At 36.5% G+C, this 14,422-nt stretch overlaps 1 protein-coding gene across 4 annotated transcripts in view; it reads left to right on the top strand.

The window, feature by feature from the left end:
* The window catches only part of DENND4C (DENN domain containing 4C), a 126,039-nt gene that overhangs the window by 83,848 nt on the left and 27,769 nt on the right, over positions 1-14,422 (top strand). For 3 of the 4 annotated variants that reach the window (XM_041761083.1, XM_041761085.1, XM_041761087.1), the window contains 5 exons: positions 4,822-4,950; positions 5,138-5,282; positions 5,557-5,703; positions 10,750-10,872; positions 12,270-12,416. In XM_041761083.1, coding sequence (XP_041617017.1) covers positions 4,822-4,950; positions 5,138-5,282; positions 5,557-5,703; positions 10,750-10,872; positions 12,270-12,416 — 691 coding nt within the window. The remainder of the gene's footprint in view (positions 1-4,821; positions 4,951-5,137; positions 5,283-5,556; positions 5,704-10,749; positions 10,873-12,269; positions 12,417-14,422) is intronic. The other variant, XM_041761086.1, reaches the window with a different exon arrangement.

The following is a 14,422-nucleotide window of genomic DNA, read 5'->3' as shown; positions in this document are numbered from 1 at the left end:
GAGAAGGAGAGAGTGGGGAGGGGCAGAGGGAAAGGGAGAAAATCTTAAGCAGGCTCAACGCCCAGCTCCGTCTCACAACCCTGAGATCATGACCTGAAATGGAATCAAGAGTCAGACACTTGATGGACTGAATTACCCAGGCACCCATACTTCATTTTATTCTTAATATAACTTTATTAGGAAGCAAATAGGGAATAGGCTTTTAGTAAGTGGCTCTCCATTATGCCCTATGTCCTGGGGTGAGTTATATAACCTGTGTTTCAGATTATGTATCTGAAAATGTAGATCCAGATTTCTCAACTTTGGCACTATTGACATTTTGGCCCACATAATTATTTATTGTGGGTCTGTCCTGTACATTGTAGGATGTTCAGCAGCATCTCTGGACTCTGCATGAGCTGCCAGTAACAGTCCCCTGTGTACATGGCATTCAGAAATGTTTGCAGACATTGCCAGAGGTCCCTGGAGGTCAAAATTACCCCACTAATATAGACAATTATAGTTGGTATCATCTTTATAAGGTTAACCTGAATGTACAGAATATGCCTAGAATAGTACCTGGCTTCTAGTGTAAGCACTCAGTGATTGATATGCTAAGGTTTCATAGGCAGTATCTCTCTTAAGCTGGAGAGCCATCCTAAGAGTTAAGGTAGTGATACTATCCAGTTAATCATTGAAGAAACTGAATCACTTATTTAGCCTTTTTCTTTGCTAGTTTTCCCTCTTAAAAATGACTTTTGGTGTTAAAATAACTATAAATGATCTTTAGAATCAGATTAGAATTTAAAGTGAAGTTGAAAAAAATGAAAAAAACAAAAAAAATTAAGTGAAGTTGAAATAAAAATTCTGAGTAATGGGTATGTGAGGGAAAAGAGCACAGGTATAGAAGAGAAATGGGATTGAAGAAGGGAGCGTTATAGGCTTCAACAGTAATTACATATTTTTTCTTAAAATAAAAAAGATCTTAAATGCATACAGCATGTATAATATGAAAATTTGAGAATGCTTGTGGCTACACTAAAACTCATTTTCTCTAAGAATTAACTATAGTTTATAAAAGCTTTAAAAATAAAAATGAAATTATAAAACAACTAGTGAAATATCCATTCTCATTTGATTACATTTTTCTCTCCTCCAATGTGTATAAAACTATTTGGTAATTAAAAGTACTTGATCAGAATCAGTGTTTTTCATACCTCATGCATTTTAATGTTTTAAAAAATTGTTCTAATAGTTTCTTAAGATGTGTTTTAACCTGTGAAAGGTGTAAAATATTTTTAAAGTGTTTAAAAGTGTGCTCTGTGAAAGTATTTTTAAAGTGTTTTAAAGTATGCCGTATTAATTACATTACCGTTCTCCAAATTCAAAGCATAGCACTTGATAATTTTGTTTTAGTTAAAAGTTTATAATGCATATCATAAATTTCTTGAAAAGTATTTTTCTCTATAGGTATTTAAATTCAGTGGTATAAAGAATTACATTGTCTCGTTTTCTAACATAAAGCAATTATGACAAGCTAAAAAAATTTCTTAGACTATTCCCTAATTAACACTGATAGCTTAAACTTGGAGCTTACTTTGTTGTATTTCTACTTCTAACGGGTTATTTTGACAGATTTTTAGTATCCTGAAGTCATTACATCTCCACAACTGGAAGAAAGAAATGTTTATTTTAATACTTAATGCATATGTGCTAGGTATATTTTGTGCATTTTATCTGTTTATTGATTATATAAAGAGTAGCATATTAAAGTTTTCATGGAATTTTCATGTACATTCTTTTCTTCGGATTCCCAGCAAGTCTGTGAGGCAATATGTTAGCTGCATTTTACAAAGAAAGTAATTTGAAACTTAGATGACACACATACAGGACTGCCTCGTAAGTGGTCTTGATTTTTTTAGGTCTGTTTCATTAGAACCCAGTGTCTCATTCATGTGCTTACTGTTTTAATTTGACAGCTTTTTGTTCTATATGTTATGCTTGTAAAAGGTGTAATAACCTAGATTTGAAAATAAAACTCTTCAAATACCCAGAAGTAGCATATGCCACATAAAGTTAAAATGCATAATGCATTTGTTTTTAATATTACTTAACTGGATTTTTATTTTTATTTTTATTTATTTTTTTTTTTATTTTTTTAATTTTTATTTATTTATGATAGTCACAGAGAGAGAGAGAGGCAGAGACACAGGCGGAGCGGAGAAGCAGGCTCCATGCACCGGGAGCCCGATGTGGGATTCGATCCCGGGTCTCCAGGATCGCGCCCTGGGCCAAAGGCAGGCGCCAAACCGCTGCGCCACCCAGGGATCCCTTAACTGGATTTTTTTTTTTTTTAATTTTTTGTTAACTTTTTATTTATTTATGATAGTCACAGAGAGAGAGAGAGAGGCAGAGACACAGGCAGAGGGAGAAGCAGGCTCCATGCACCGGGAGCCCGACGTGGGATTCGATCCCGGGTCTCCAGGATCGCGCCCTGGGCCAAAGGCAGGCGCCAAACCGCTGCGCCACCCAGGGATCCCCCTTAACTGGATTTTTAAAGAAAATGGAATATTTGTGTCAAACTTGTTCCTACATTGTTTTATCAGTCTATTCATATCATATTATGGTACATTGCTGAGTAACAAACCACCCCAGAATTTAGTGGCTTAAAATAACAACTTTATTGAATCTGACCCTTACTTTTTTTGCCAGAACCCAGGAAGAATTCTAGGTGATTTTTCTTCTCCACATTGCATAACTGGAATCACTTGGTTATAATCTGTTGCTAGCTGATCTGGTCTGGTGGGCCCCAAATAGCTTAACTCAAAGCCAGCCAGGTACCTTGGCAAGGGTGATTGTAATGGGGGGCTCAGGTGGGTCCCTCTCCCTCCACATAGGCTCAGGACCTCTCTCTGTGGTACTTGGGCTTTTCCCATGGTAGCTTAGAGCTTAAGGAGCATTTATTTCAAGGGAGAGGAAGTGGAAATTTAGTAGTTTCTGAAGGCTTAACCCAGGAGACTAGTACAGTATCTCATCAAATTCTATTGGTCGTACAGTCTCGGCGATCCTTCTCCCTTCTCCATCAGTTCAAGGAGAGGGACACGGACCTCTCAGTGGAAGGATGAGCAAAGAGTGAGGGGCCATCTTTTATCTACCAGAGATATCCAAAAAATATGTTGCAGGCAACAAAATACTGCAATTGAAAAATTATCTCTGGCATTATTACTATTTCTTTAGTTTGGTGTCTGGCCCTTATACAGGTAAAACTGGAAGGTTGGGGAATACTTTGTAGACGTCAGAATAAGTTCATAGCTTAGAATGGTTTTAGAAAATTCAGATGAATCCAAATTTGACATAGAAAGTGAGTTCCTCCTTTATGGCTCACAGGGTCTTAAAAGTTGATAGGATTTTAAGATTCTTCAGTACAACTTGAACCTAACACTGATCCTCTGTAGAAAGTCTATAGCAAATGAGATCTTGCTCTGCTTGATTGGGTCTGTGATTAGGAAGTGTATGTTTTTTTTTTTGTTGAGCTCACTTTCACCTCCATGTGGTTTTTCTGGAATTGTACAAACTGTGTCTTCCCTCTTTCAGTATGACAACTCTTCAGATACTTGAAGAACCCTCGTGGGCCACATTCTTGCCCTCCCTTTACACATCTTACCTAGTTCCTTCAGTTGTTCCTGATTCATGGAATTTTGTAACACTTCTTTAACTTGTTATTTATAGAGTTGCTCTCAGGTTCTGCCTGCCTTCTGTCTCTAAATTATATTCTCCGTCTCTGGCTCCCAAGTATTCATCTTTATGACTATCGGCCTTTTCATGTCTTTTTTCATTTCTCCTGTTCTCTTGACTAAAATATCCCTTCTGAAATCTTTTTACTATGCCCTTTAGTTGAGAGACCAACTGGGCTTTATGGTACCTTTTTGTTAACCAACTCGGCTGTAAACAGAACACATTTTACAAGTCCCAACAAGAATGTCTTTTCTGTGTGTGCTTCCTTCTTCTCAGACTAAGCTGAGAGACAGTCTGTGGCTGCACCGTTGCTGCTCCTGTCACCTGGCTCACCTCTTTGCCAGGAGCACTTGAGATACCGGTTCACTCTCCGTGGTTTCTGCTGTAATCTTCTAACCTCACTTGTCCTCTTATGATCAGATCTAGCCCTCCTCAGTAAACACCTTCTCAGGAAAGCCTTTGCTAAAAATGTTGTGTTTTAAAGTTTCTTTAAAAAAAAAAAAAGATTATTTGAGAGAGTGAGCACAAGCAGAGGAAGAGGCAGAAGGAGAGGGAGAAGCAGGATCCCCCCACTAGAGCAGGGAGCCCAACTTGGGGCTCGATCCCAGGACCCTGAGATCGTGACCTGAGCCGAAGACAGATGTTTAACCAACTGTGAGCCACTCAGGCACCCCTAAAGTTTCTTCTTATACTTTTCTAAGGCATGAGTTTACAGAATCTTTTTTGTTAGGTAGGCATCCTGGAGATGTTGTTTAATTCCTTTAGCACAGAATATAGAGTTTGATTTGGGAGAGAGTTATTTTAATCATTTTAAATTTAAAAAATGAATTCCTTCTCAAATTATGGGGAATAATAGTCATTCTCTTTGTGTAAATTTAGTTGCGGAAACAAGTGGCACACATGCACATAGGTCTTATGTGAAATAGTTACTAATAATGCTGGTATTTTCATTAATGAGTAGGTTTTAAAAATAATTTACTGAGATTCATAACAAAAGACAATTAGTGCTGGATGACTTTGAGAAGAACTGAGTAATCAAAAGGTTTCTACAAGTCGTAGGTAGACTAATATGCTAACTGCTAACGCTTTGATGTTATTTTTTGTTAGGTGTGCTATCGTGTAGTCATGCAGCTCTGTGGACTATGGGGTCATCCTGTTTTAGCAGTGAGAGTCTTATTTGAAATGAAAACTGCTAAGATAAAGCCAAATGCTATTACTTATGGTTATTATAATAAGGTAAGTGGGATTGACATTGGACAACATGCTGCTTATTAAGATTGATACATTTTGTACCTTTTATTAATCATGAAACTTCTTTTAAAATTTTGAGCTATAGTTATTTATGTATATATCATGTATGTAGTTCTTTAAAAGATCAAGTATTCCTAATGAGCATTATTTTTAACTGTAGTTTTACCTTTAGGTAGTTTTGGAGAGCCCGTGGCCTAGCAGTACCCGCAGTGGTATCTTCTTATGGACGAAGGTACGGAATGTGGTACGTGGCTTGGCACAATTTAGGCAGCCGCTTAAAAAGACCGTGCAAAAGTCACAGGTCTCCTCAATATCAGGTAATACATGTGGTTGGAAAGATACTCTCTTGCTGAACCATAAGCTTTATGTAGGCATAGGAGTATTTAATTGTATGAAGTAGAAAACATAAATGAAATTCTGGTTGATATTTTCATATACAAGTGAAAACAGATTACATTAGTACGAAATTATTTCCCCCCCTACAAATTTAGAAAGTGTTCTGCAACTGTAAATGAATTGTGGGGCCTTCATGTTTAGTTTCAGAGATTATCAGTGCATGAGTTATTGAACTGCTGTTGTCCTTATCTTTAGCTCCTCAGAGTGCCACAGGTGGAAGTGATGGGGACACGGTGAGCCACGGTAGCGTGGATAGTTCTAATGATGCTAACAATGGGGAGCACACAGTCTTCGTCAGAGATTTAATCAGACTTGATTCCACTGATAATCACTTTAGCACAGGTACTAAAATCTGGATTTTACTAACCCTTCACTTACTCTCTTGTTAAGTCTTTCCCTTTTTAAAAAGCTTTTACCCTCCTTTGAGTTTGCGCAATGAATGCTTTAAAAATACTATATATAAATAAGAAATTACACCTCTGATTGAAGATCACTCCAAAATTAACTTTGGAGTGTTGTGCAGAAGTCTCTAGCATGGTGCTCCTTTGTTTTTATTCATCATTAATTTGTGAAAGTATACAGTATAACTGGGGGGATTAGAAACTGAGGAACTTGAATATTAGTAATACAACTTGCAGATCTTTTTTTCATTAAGTGGAAAATATTAAGAATTTGAGGTTATGAATATTATAGAGGGAAAAAATAAGTCACACACCATGAGATAGAGTATTCTCTTTGCAGAGTAATTATTTTAAATGACACTTTTTAAGTCTGAGAAATTTCTGAAGCTACATTTACGTACAAAGCTACGGGCATACATTCTGTCCTCTGAAGTTAGAAAAAGGCGTAATTCAGGTAGCACATTGAACAAATATATGTGTGTTGCACATCCTTCTTCTTGTGTTGTTTTCTTTTTTGTTGTTGTTATTGTTAATATCTCAAGCTTTTCTTTAAAAAGAATCCTAAGTCTAATTCCTGTGCTTCATCTGATGAACTTGTCTCAATGACTGAAGTTTCCTTTTTTCTGCTCTTTGTTGCTCTGCTTTTTGCTCTGTGCTGTTTCTTGGTGCTGCATTTGTCCTTGGCTGTCATGGTGTGGGGTGCAGACAGACTTGTATGACGTGAAGCTATGGATACACGTGTGCATTAATTCTACCCTTGAATGTTAACCACTTCAGGTAATTTCCCATTTATTAGGTTAAATTTTGCTGACATGGCAAGGGTGGGGGAGAGACCTTTTGTTGTGTTTATTGTTGTAGGTGGAAATCAATTTTAGTTTTCTTGGCTTTTTCTCCTTCAGATAAGTGTAATCATATATGTATCACTGAAAATATCCAGCTAACATTTTACGATCATTTTGCAAATCATATTTGTTACCTTATTTGAAAATACACTGTGCCTTGCTATAATTCTTCCTTTGGCGTTTGTTTGCAGCATCATTATATCCAGTAGTTTTAAGGGGGTTAAATATTTCAGGGCTCCAGATGTTGGGATGGTTTTTGCTTACTAAAACTGATCTGCTAAATTCTTGTGCTAAAAATTACCCCACAATTACAGAACCATGTATAAATCATTGAAAGTCAACATAGAACTATAGGTTACAATCCTATTTGTAACTTAACCTTCTTTCAACAGTAGGAATTATGTGACTTTAATTTTAAAGTCACTTTATTTTATTTCTTCCTGTATTTTTTCCTGAAACTTCTAAAAAGAAATGGGTTTCATTTATGGAAAAAAAATATTGTGATATGAAACCATTTCACCAGAATAATTATAATTTAAAAAATAATAATAAATACTATCCTTACTCTTCTAAACATATCTCCTTTAATGAAAAAAACAATCTCCTCTTAATTCTGGGTGATTGGTATAAAGATTCCAATAGTTGGGGAAGAAACTTCAGATCCTTTTTCCATACATATCATTTCAGTTCCATTTCAAATGTCTGAAGCCTTGTTGCTGAATTTACAGTGATTATGGGTCCTTGTAGAGTTTCTGGTGACATCATTTGATACTTTTGGAGACTCCAACCTAGGTGCTTAAGTTCCTCTTTCATGAAAGATTCTCTTGTAGAATCTTGCACTTGGTACCTGATATGGAGTCACTTAGCTTGGCAGAGGGTGAGGGCGCATATCTTGGTTTAATCTGTCTGCTTAGACCCCAGTCTAGTGTCCATTTCATGGTGCCGTAATGCCTTATCAGACTTTCTGTGGGGCCAATAAAAAACTGAGAAGTTAATCATTCTAACCAGGGGTACGTAAAGAAGTTTTGTTCTTTTTTAAAAAAATATATTGCAGACCTACAGTTTGAGTGGCAGTGTAACAAGCAGTAGAAAGTAGAAGACACTATAGTTTACTCTTGAACAACATGGGTTTGAACTGCACGGGTCCACTTCCATGCCAGTTTTTTTTTTTTTTTTTAATAAATACAGTACTGTAAATGTATTTCCTCTTAGGATTTTTTTTCTCCTTTTTAAAAAAGTTTAAATTTCAGTATGGTTAACATGAGTTGTTACATTAGTTTCAAGTATACAACGTAGTGATTCAACTTCTCTTTACCTTACGCTGTGCTCACCGCAAGTGTAACTACCATCTGTCATCATACAACTCTATTACAATACTTGGTTTTTTAATGACATTTTCTTTTCTCTGCTTCCTTTACTGTAAGAATATAGTATATAATATATATATATCAGAAAATATGTGTTAATTGACTGTTTGTTATTGGTAAAACTGCCAGTCAACAGTAGGCTTTAGTAGTCAGTTTTGGGGAGTAAAAAGTTATGCCTGGATTTTCGATTGTGGGGGTGGGAGGACCAGTGTTCAAGGGACAACTGTGTGTGCTTGTTTCATGTTTCACTGACATCCTCTATAAGGATTCTCTAAGAACTTAGTTTCAGTTAGTCTTCAGTCTTCGATTCAGTTTGAAATGATAGAACTTGTAGGTCAAATAGACCTTTTTAAAATTTTATCCTGAAATTATTTCAAACTTATGAAAATGTTGCAAGTATAGTACAGAGAGCACTTGAATAACTTCTCCCTAGATTCACTCACTTTTAGTTCACATTTGCTTTATCTTTTTCTTTCTGTATACACATATACACATTCTTTTTCTGAATCATGTGACAGGTTGCATACATCTTGACCTTTTATCTTTTAATACTTTAGTGGTATTTTTCTCTGATAAACCATAGTACAGTTAACTAAATTCAGGAAAATATCTGTATACTACTTTAGTCTATAGTCTGCATTCCAGTTTTGTCAATTGCTGTAATGTCCTTTGTGGCACTCTGGCTCCCTCTCTGCAGTCTCCTTTCGCCTAGTACAGTTCCTTACTCTTTTTTTGTCTTTCATGACCTCGACCTTTTTGAAGAATGCAGTCTAGTTATTTTGTGGAATCCTCCTTAGTTTGAGTCTGTCTGATGTTTCTGTGTGATTAGATTGGGCTGTTCATCCATGGCTCTACTACAAAAGTGATATTGTGTCTTTCTCAGATTGTCACATCCCAGAGGCATGCATTATCTGTCTGCCTCTCATTGGTGATACTAATTTTGATCACCTGGTCTTAGTATTTGGTTTCTCCTAGTTATTATCATCCCTGCAGGTGATAAGCTATCTGTGAGGAGATCTGAGACTATGCAGTAATACCCTCTTTCTTATCATACTTTCTCTCTTAAATTTAGCATCCATTGATGATTCTTGCCTTAAAGAATCCTTACTATAAAGTAGTGATTTGGGGGTACCTGGGTAGCTCAGTTGGTTAAGCATCTGATTTCTTCTGCTCACATTGTGATCTCAGGGTCGTGAGATCAAGTCCTGCATTGGACTCTGCACTTAGCATGGAGTCTGAGATTCTCCCTCTTCTTCTGCCCCACCCCCCCAATAATTTTTTTAAAAAGTAGTGATTTTTGCCAACTCGCTTCTCTGCCTACATTTATAAGATGGTATAAATGTACATTGAAATGTTGTACATCGTTGTACAATGAAATGTTCCTGGTTCATTCTTCTAGCTTTCCTGCCTGAGATCTGGAATCAGCCATTTCTTCAGGATCCCAGGTTCCTTTCAATGGGCAATAGATTTTATTTTATTTTATTTTATTTTATTTTATTTTATTTTATTATTTATTTATTTATTTATTTGGGTGGGGGGCAATAGATTTTAGATGCCAAGATCTAGTGTGCCTACTTACTGCTTCTAGGCTTTTTCAGCAGAGCTGGAATATATATATATGAAAAAAATGTATATAGTTTTAGAAATACCTCTATTTTGTTTTTTTATTTTTAAAATTTATTTATTTGAGAGGAGAGGGGAAAGGCAGAGGAAGAGGGAGACAGAATCTCAGACTCCCCGCTGAGTGTGGAGCCTGACACAGGGCTCAGTCTCATGACCTGAGGTCATGACCTTAGTGAAAACCAAGAGTCAGACACTTAACCAACTGAGCCACCCGGGTGCTCCTAGGAATATTTCCAGTTTCAAATCAGCCCCACAGATTTTTCTTTGCCTTCCCTCATTTCATTTTTAAAAAATCTCTCTTCTTCCACAGTGAGAATTTTGGCTCCCAATAACCATCATTATTTTTACTTGTTTGCTCAGTCTTGCAGTATACATAAAATAATTTCGGAATTGCTACATTTATTATTCTGGAAGAAACAAACTTTCTAAGGAGTTCAGGGTTTGTCTCCCTTCTCCCCCAGGCTTAGGATATAGACTCAAAATAATGTGTTGAAAAGTTTCTTGGATTAGTCCTCTCCCCCACACCCCATTTCCCATCCTTTCAATATAGTTATTCATGTGAAATACAGTTGGTCTCATTTGTTCCTGTTTGCATTCAATTTTAGTTACTATCCTCCTCCCAGTTTTGTTGATTTAATTTTTTGAATATGTAGAAAATGATGCATTTCCAAAAATAAAGTAATACAATAAACCATATTTAGAGAAGTTTCCTCTCCCTTTATTTCTTCCATCCTAATTCCCCCCACACCTTGTAGTTAACCAGTTTTATTGCTTTCTGGTGTATTATTTCTCCATTTCTTTTTGCAAAAGTTAACATATATGTTTATTACTTCTTTTTTCTTACACAAAAGGTAGCATTCTAAAGACATACTCCAAAAGAAACTTTTCAGAACATCTTGTCCAAATCTATTAATTTATGGATGAGGAAACTAAGGTTCAGTGCTTCCAAATTTTTTAGTCTTTGATGTTGCTTTTGTTCCTTTTCTTTGCTTCTTATCATTTGTTTACGATGTTCTGTGTGCTTTGTAAGCTTTCTTGTCTTCCTTTTCTGTAAACTTAATTGTTTGAATCAATGGAATTTTCTTTTGACATTTTATACCTTGACGATGAGTAAAAGAAAGCATTCGCCTATAAGCCTGCATTCTTTTTCAACAGGTGGTCAGTCTGACCAAGGCTATGGGTCTAAGGATGAACTTCTAAAGGATGATGCAGAAATTCATGTGCCTGAAGAACGAGCAGCAAGAGAAGTGATAACTAAAACAAAAGTGCAAACAGAAGGTTAAGTACTGGTATTTACTAGCTTTATTTAGAAAAATACCATATTCGGGCAGCCTGGGTGGTTCAGCGGTTTAGCGCCTGCCTTTGGCCTGGAGTGTGATCCTGGAGACCCGGGATCGAGTCCCATGTTGGGCTCCCTGCGTGGAGCCTGCTTCTCCCTCTGCCTGTGTCTCTGCCTCTCTCTCTCTCTCTGTGTCTCATGAATAAATAAATAAAATCTTAAAATAAAAGAAAGAAAAAGAAAAATACCATATTCATTTTTTTAGGTTTGTTTATTTTTAATAATCTCTCCACCCAACATGGGGCTTGAACTCATGGCCCCGGGATAAAGAGTTGTGTGCTCTTCCAGCTGAGCCAGCTAGGAGCCCGTATACTAATCGATAATTTTGATGATAATTTCTAGAAAGAAATAAAGTTTTGGGCTTATAAGATATTATGTTGTGTTATAAATGGAGAAACGAGTAGTTTCTCAATTTTAGAATTTAAGAAATCTTTAGAGACTATAGGTCAGCCCTCAATTCTGTAGGAAACTACAATCCATTGAGGTATTCATTTGCCAAAGGTATATAAATAGCTATTTTGTGATAGAACCAGGACTAAACTTTGAGTCATCAAACCTGTGTTCTAATGTTTGTTTTATTTTAAAATACGGTTTCACTAAAAGTCCTTCAAATATCTAAGGTATTTTTCTTTTCTTTTCTTTTTTTTTTTTTAAAGATTTTATTTATTTATTCATAGACACAGAGAGAGAGGCAGAGACACAGGCAGAGGGAGAAGCAGGCTCCATGCAGGGACTCGATCCCGGGCCTCCAGGATCACACCCGAGGCTGCAGGTGGCGCCAAACCGCTGCGCCACCGGGGCTGCCCTCTAAGGTATTTTTCATTGGTAGGTTAGAAATAGTGTCTGCGGTTTCCTGTTTTTTGTTTTTTGTTTTTTTTTTAAATGGTTCTCACTGAAGTAGATATGACTTACAGTAATCATTTTATGGAAATGTGGAGGAATTTTCTGGCTTTATGGTAATAAGATGTTCTTCCTACCCTCTTATACAGAAGTACACTTTTCTTTATGATGTCACTTAATTTAGGCTCTAGAGTTATGCAGAAGCAAGCCTCTCTCTTACTTTACAAAGTGATGGGAGTGTAAATGGAGGCTAAAATCTTTAATTTATTCACAGGAATGCTCAAGTTAGGATTATTGTTGCTAAAATAAAGCATTTATTTCATGGCAACGTTGATGGCGTAAAGTAAATCAGACCCAATAAACTTGTATAAAATAGTCACATATTCACTCCCACTTGGAGAAAAATATAGAAAAGCAAAATATACAAAAATCAATATATGGTTTCTGTTGAATTTTAGTGAAAGTAGGAATAACATCCAAATATTTTTTTCCCCAGAGGTGTGTGATATATCTGCTGTGGTGGCAAAACATTCACAACCCAGTGCAGAGCCACAGAGTCCTACCGAGCCTCCTGCGTGGGGCAGCAGCATTGTAAAAGTTCCATCTGGTATATTTGATCTCAGTGGCAGGAGGAGCAGCACTGGTGAGTCTTTAGGTACTGATTGCTAAATACTTAAAATAGTTTTTAAGGACATTAAATTGATGACTTAATTGTAATGAACATGCTAAAGAGCCAGAAGTGTTTGAATCCTACCTGTGTATAGGATTCAAACTTAAAGTTGTTGTTTAAAATGTTTAGTGTTTAAAAGGAGGGGTGTTTAGTATTTCATTGTTACTGGGAATACTTTCTTATTGTATGCCTCTTCTCAGTTTGGTACCTCTTTCTCATGGTAGATAGTGAGAGGGGGCCTCCTATGCTCATTAAGAACAGAGAGGCAGTGATGTCATTGAATTCCAGGGGGGCTTTTGTGTGGCTATGGAAAGGCAGTGGGAGAAAAAGATTCCTGTCATTGTGTTGTATTACAGAAAATACCAGTGTGTCTTTAGTTTGGCCAGTTTTTATAGGCACCTTGAGCCACTTATTTATGATTCAGTATTTGTAATGAATAACTCTTCTGTGTGTGACTCCCTTGAATTTGAGTTTACTACTTTTAATTATGTTTTAGGCCTTCCAAGTGCCCTGAAGGCTTGCATCTAAGTGTTTTCAAAGAACAAAGAGATTGGCCTGTGTCTTTTGCCCTTTTTTAGTAGCAGCTATAATTCACTTCTCAAAAGTCAACTGTCTTAAGGATATCTATTGTGTGACTTACAGAAATTAATTTGCGGGGCAACTGGGTGGCTCAGTGGTTGAGCATCTGCCTTTGGCTCAGATGATGAAGCCTGGGGCCCTGCATCAGGAGCCTACTCCTTCCTCTACCTGTGTCTCTGCCTTTCTCTGTATCTCTCATGAATAAATAAATAAAATCTTAAAAAAAAAAAAATCAATTTGCTTACCTTCTTAAATCCATGTAGGAATACTCTTTATTCCAAAAGTTTTTCCTTTTAAAGTTTACTGATAGCAAGTTTAGCTTGCTTGTTTTGGGGGGCAGGGAGTATTCAAGAGGTGAAGCTAAAGGTTTTTGAAAAAATAATATGTTCTGTGTTCTGTTTGCCCAATCTGTTGCTAGCAGGTTTAAAAATGAAAAAGGAGGAGGGCAGAATTTTATCAAAGGTTTATAATCTACTCATAATACTGACATAGAAGTGACGGGCATTAAGGAGAGCGAGATAACGAGATGAGCACTGGGTGTTATACTATATGGTGTCAAATTGAATTTAAATAAAAATTTAAAAATATTGACATAGATAAGATCTGGGGACTAGCATGTTTTCTTCCTTCTTTAACTCATCCTATTTCCATGTTATATCTTGATGTGGGAAGACTGATTCCAATAAGAAAGGAAGAGGTAAAAAAAAAAAAAAAAGAAAAAGAAAGGAAGAGGTAGTAGTGGAGCTTTGGCCAATATATCAAAGGGTCAAATTTTTTTTTTTTAATTGAAAAAAATGTGCCACTAAATTCCTGGAAATACCATGAGAACCAGTAAATTTGCTAAGATCTGTTTCTCAAATACTGGTAAAAATTTTCAAAGCAGGCACAAATTTCAGAGTTGTAAAATAGGCCAATTTAATTCTCCTAAAAGCTGTGAAATATCTCTAAGTGCTTATTCTGTTTAATTGGTAGATAAAAAGAAGACTTTATTAAAAGATAACTTTTCTCTCAAGTCTTCTCAGTCATTATACCTTTTAAAAAACAAATGAGAATCCTAAATATATATGAATGGGTAGACTTAAGTTCTGATAATGATTCAAATAGGAAACAGCTTTTGGTCTTGGAGTGGAAAAAATTGCGTGGGAGCAAGGAATAAAAGACTACTTTGCAGGCAGCCCGGTGCTCAGTGGTTTGGCGCTGCCTTCGGCCCAGGGCCCGATCCTGGAGACCCGGGATTGAGTCCCACATCGGGCTCCCTGCATTGAGCCTGTTTCTCCCTCTGCCTGTGTCTCCGCCTCTGTGTGTGTGTGTGTGTGTGTGTGTGTCTCTCTTTCTCTGTGTCTCTCATAAATAAATAAAATCTTAAGAAAAAACAAACAAACAAAAAAACAAAAAAAACC

Source organism: Vulpes lagopus, chromosome 7 (genome assembly GCF_018345385.1).
Source record: "Vulpes lagopus strain Blue_001 chromosome 7, ASM1834538v1, whole genome shotgun sequence".
In the NCBI taxonomy this organism is placed as follows: Eukaryota; Metazoa; Chordata; class Mammalia; order Carnivora; family Canidae; genus Vulpes; species Vulpes lagopus.
The sequence above is the reverse complement of the archived record's forward strand: the minus strand, read 5'-3'. Positions and strand labels throughout refer to the sequence as shown.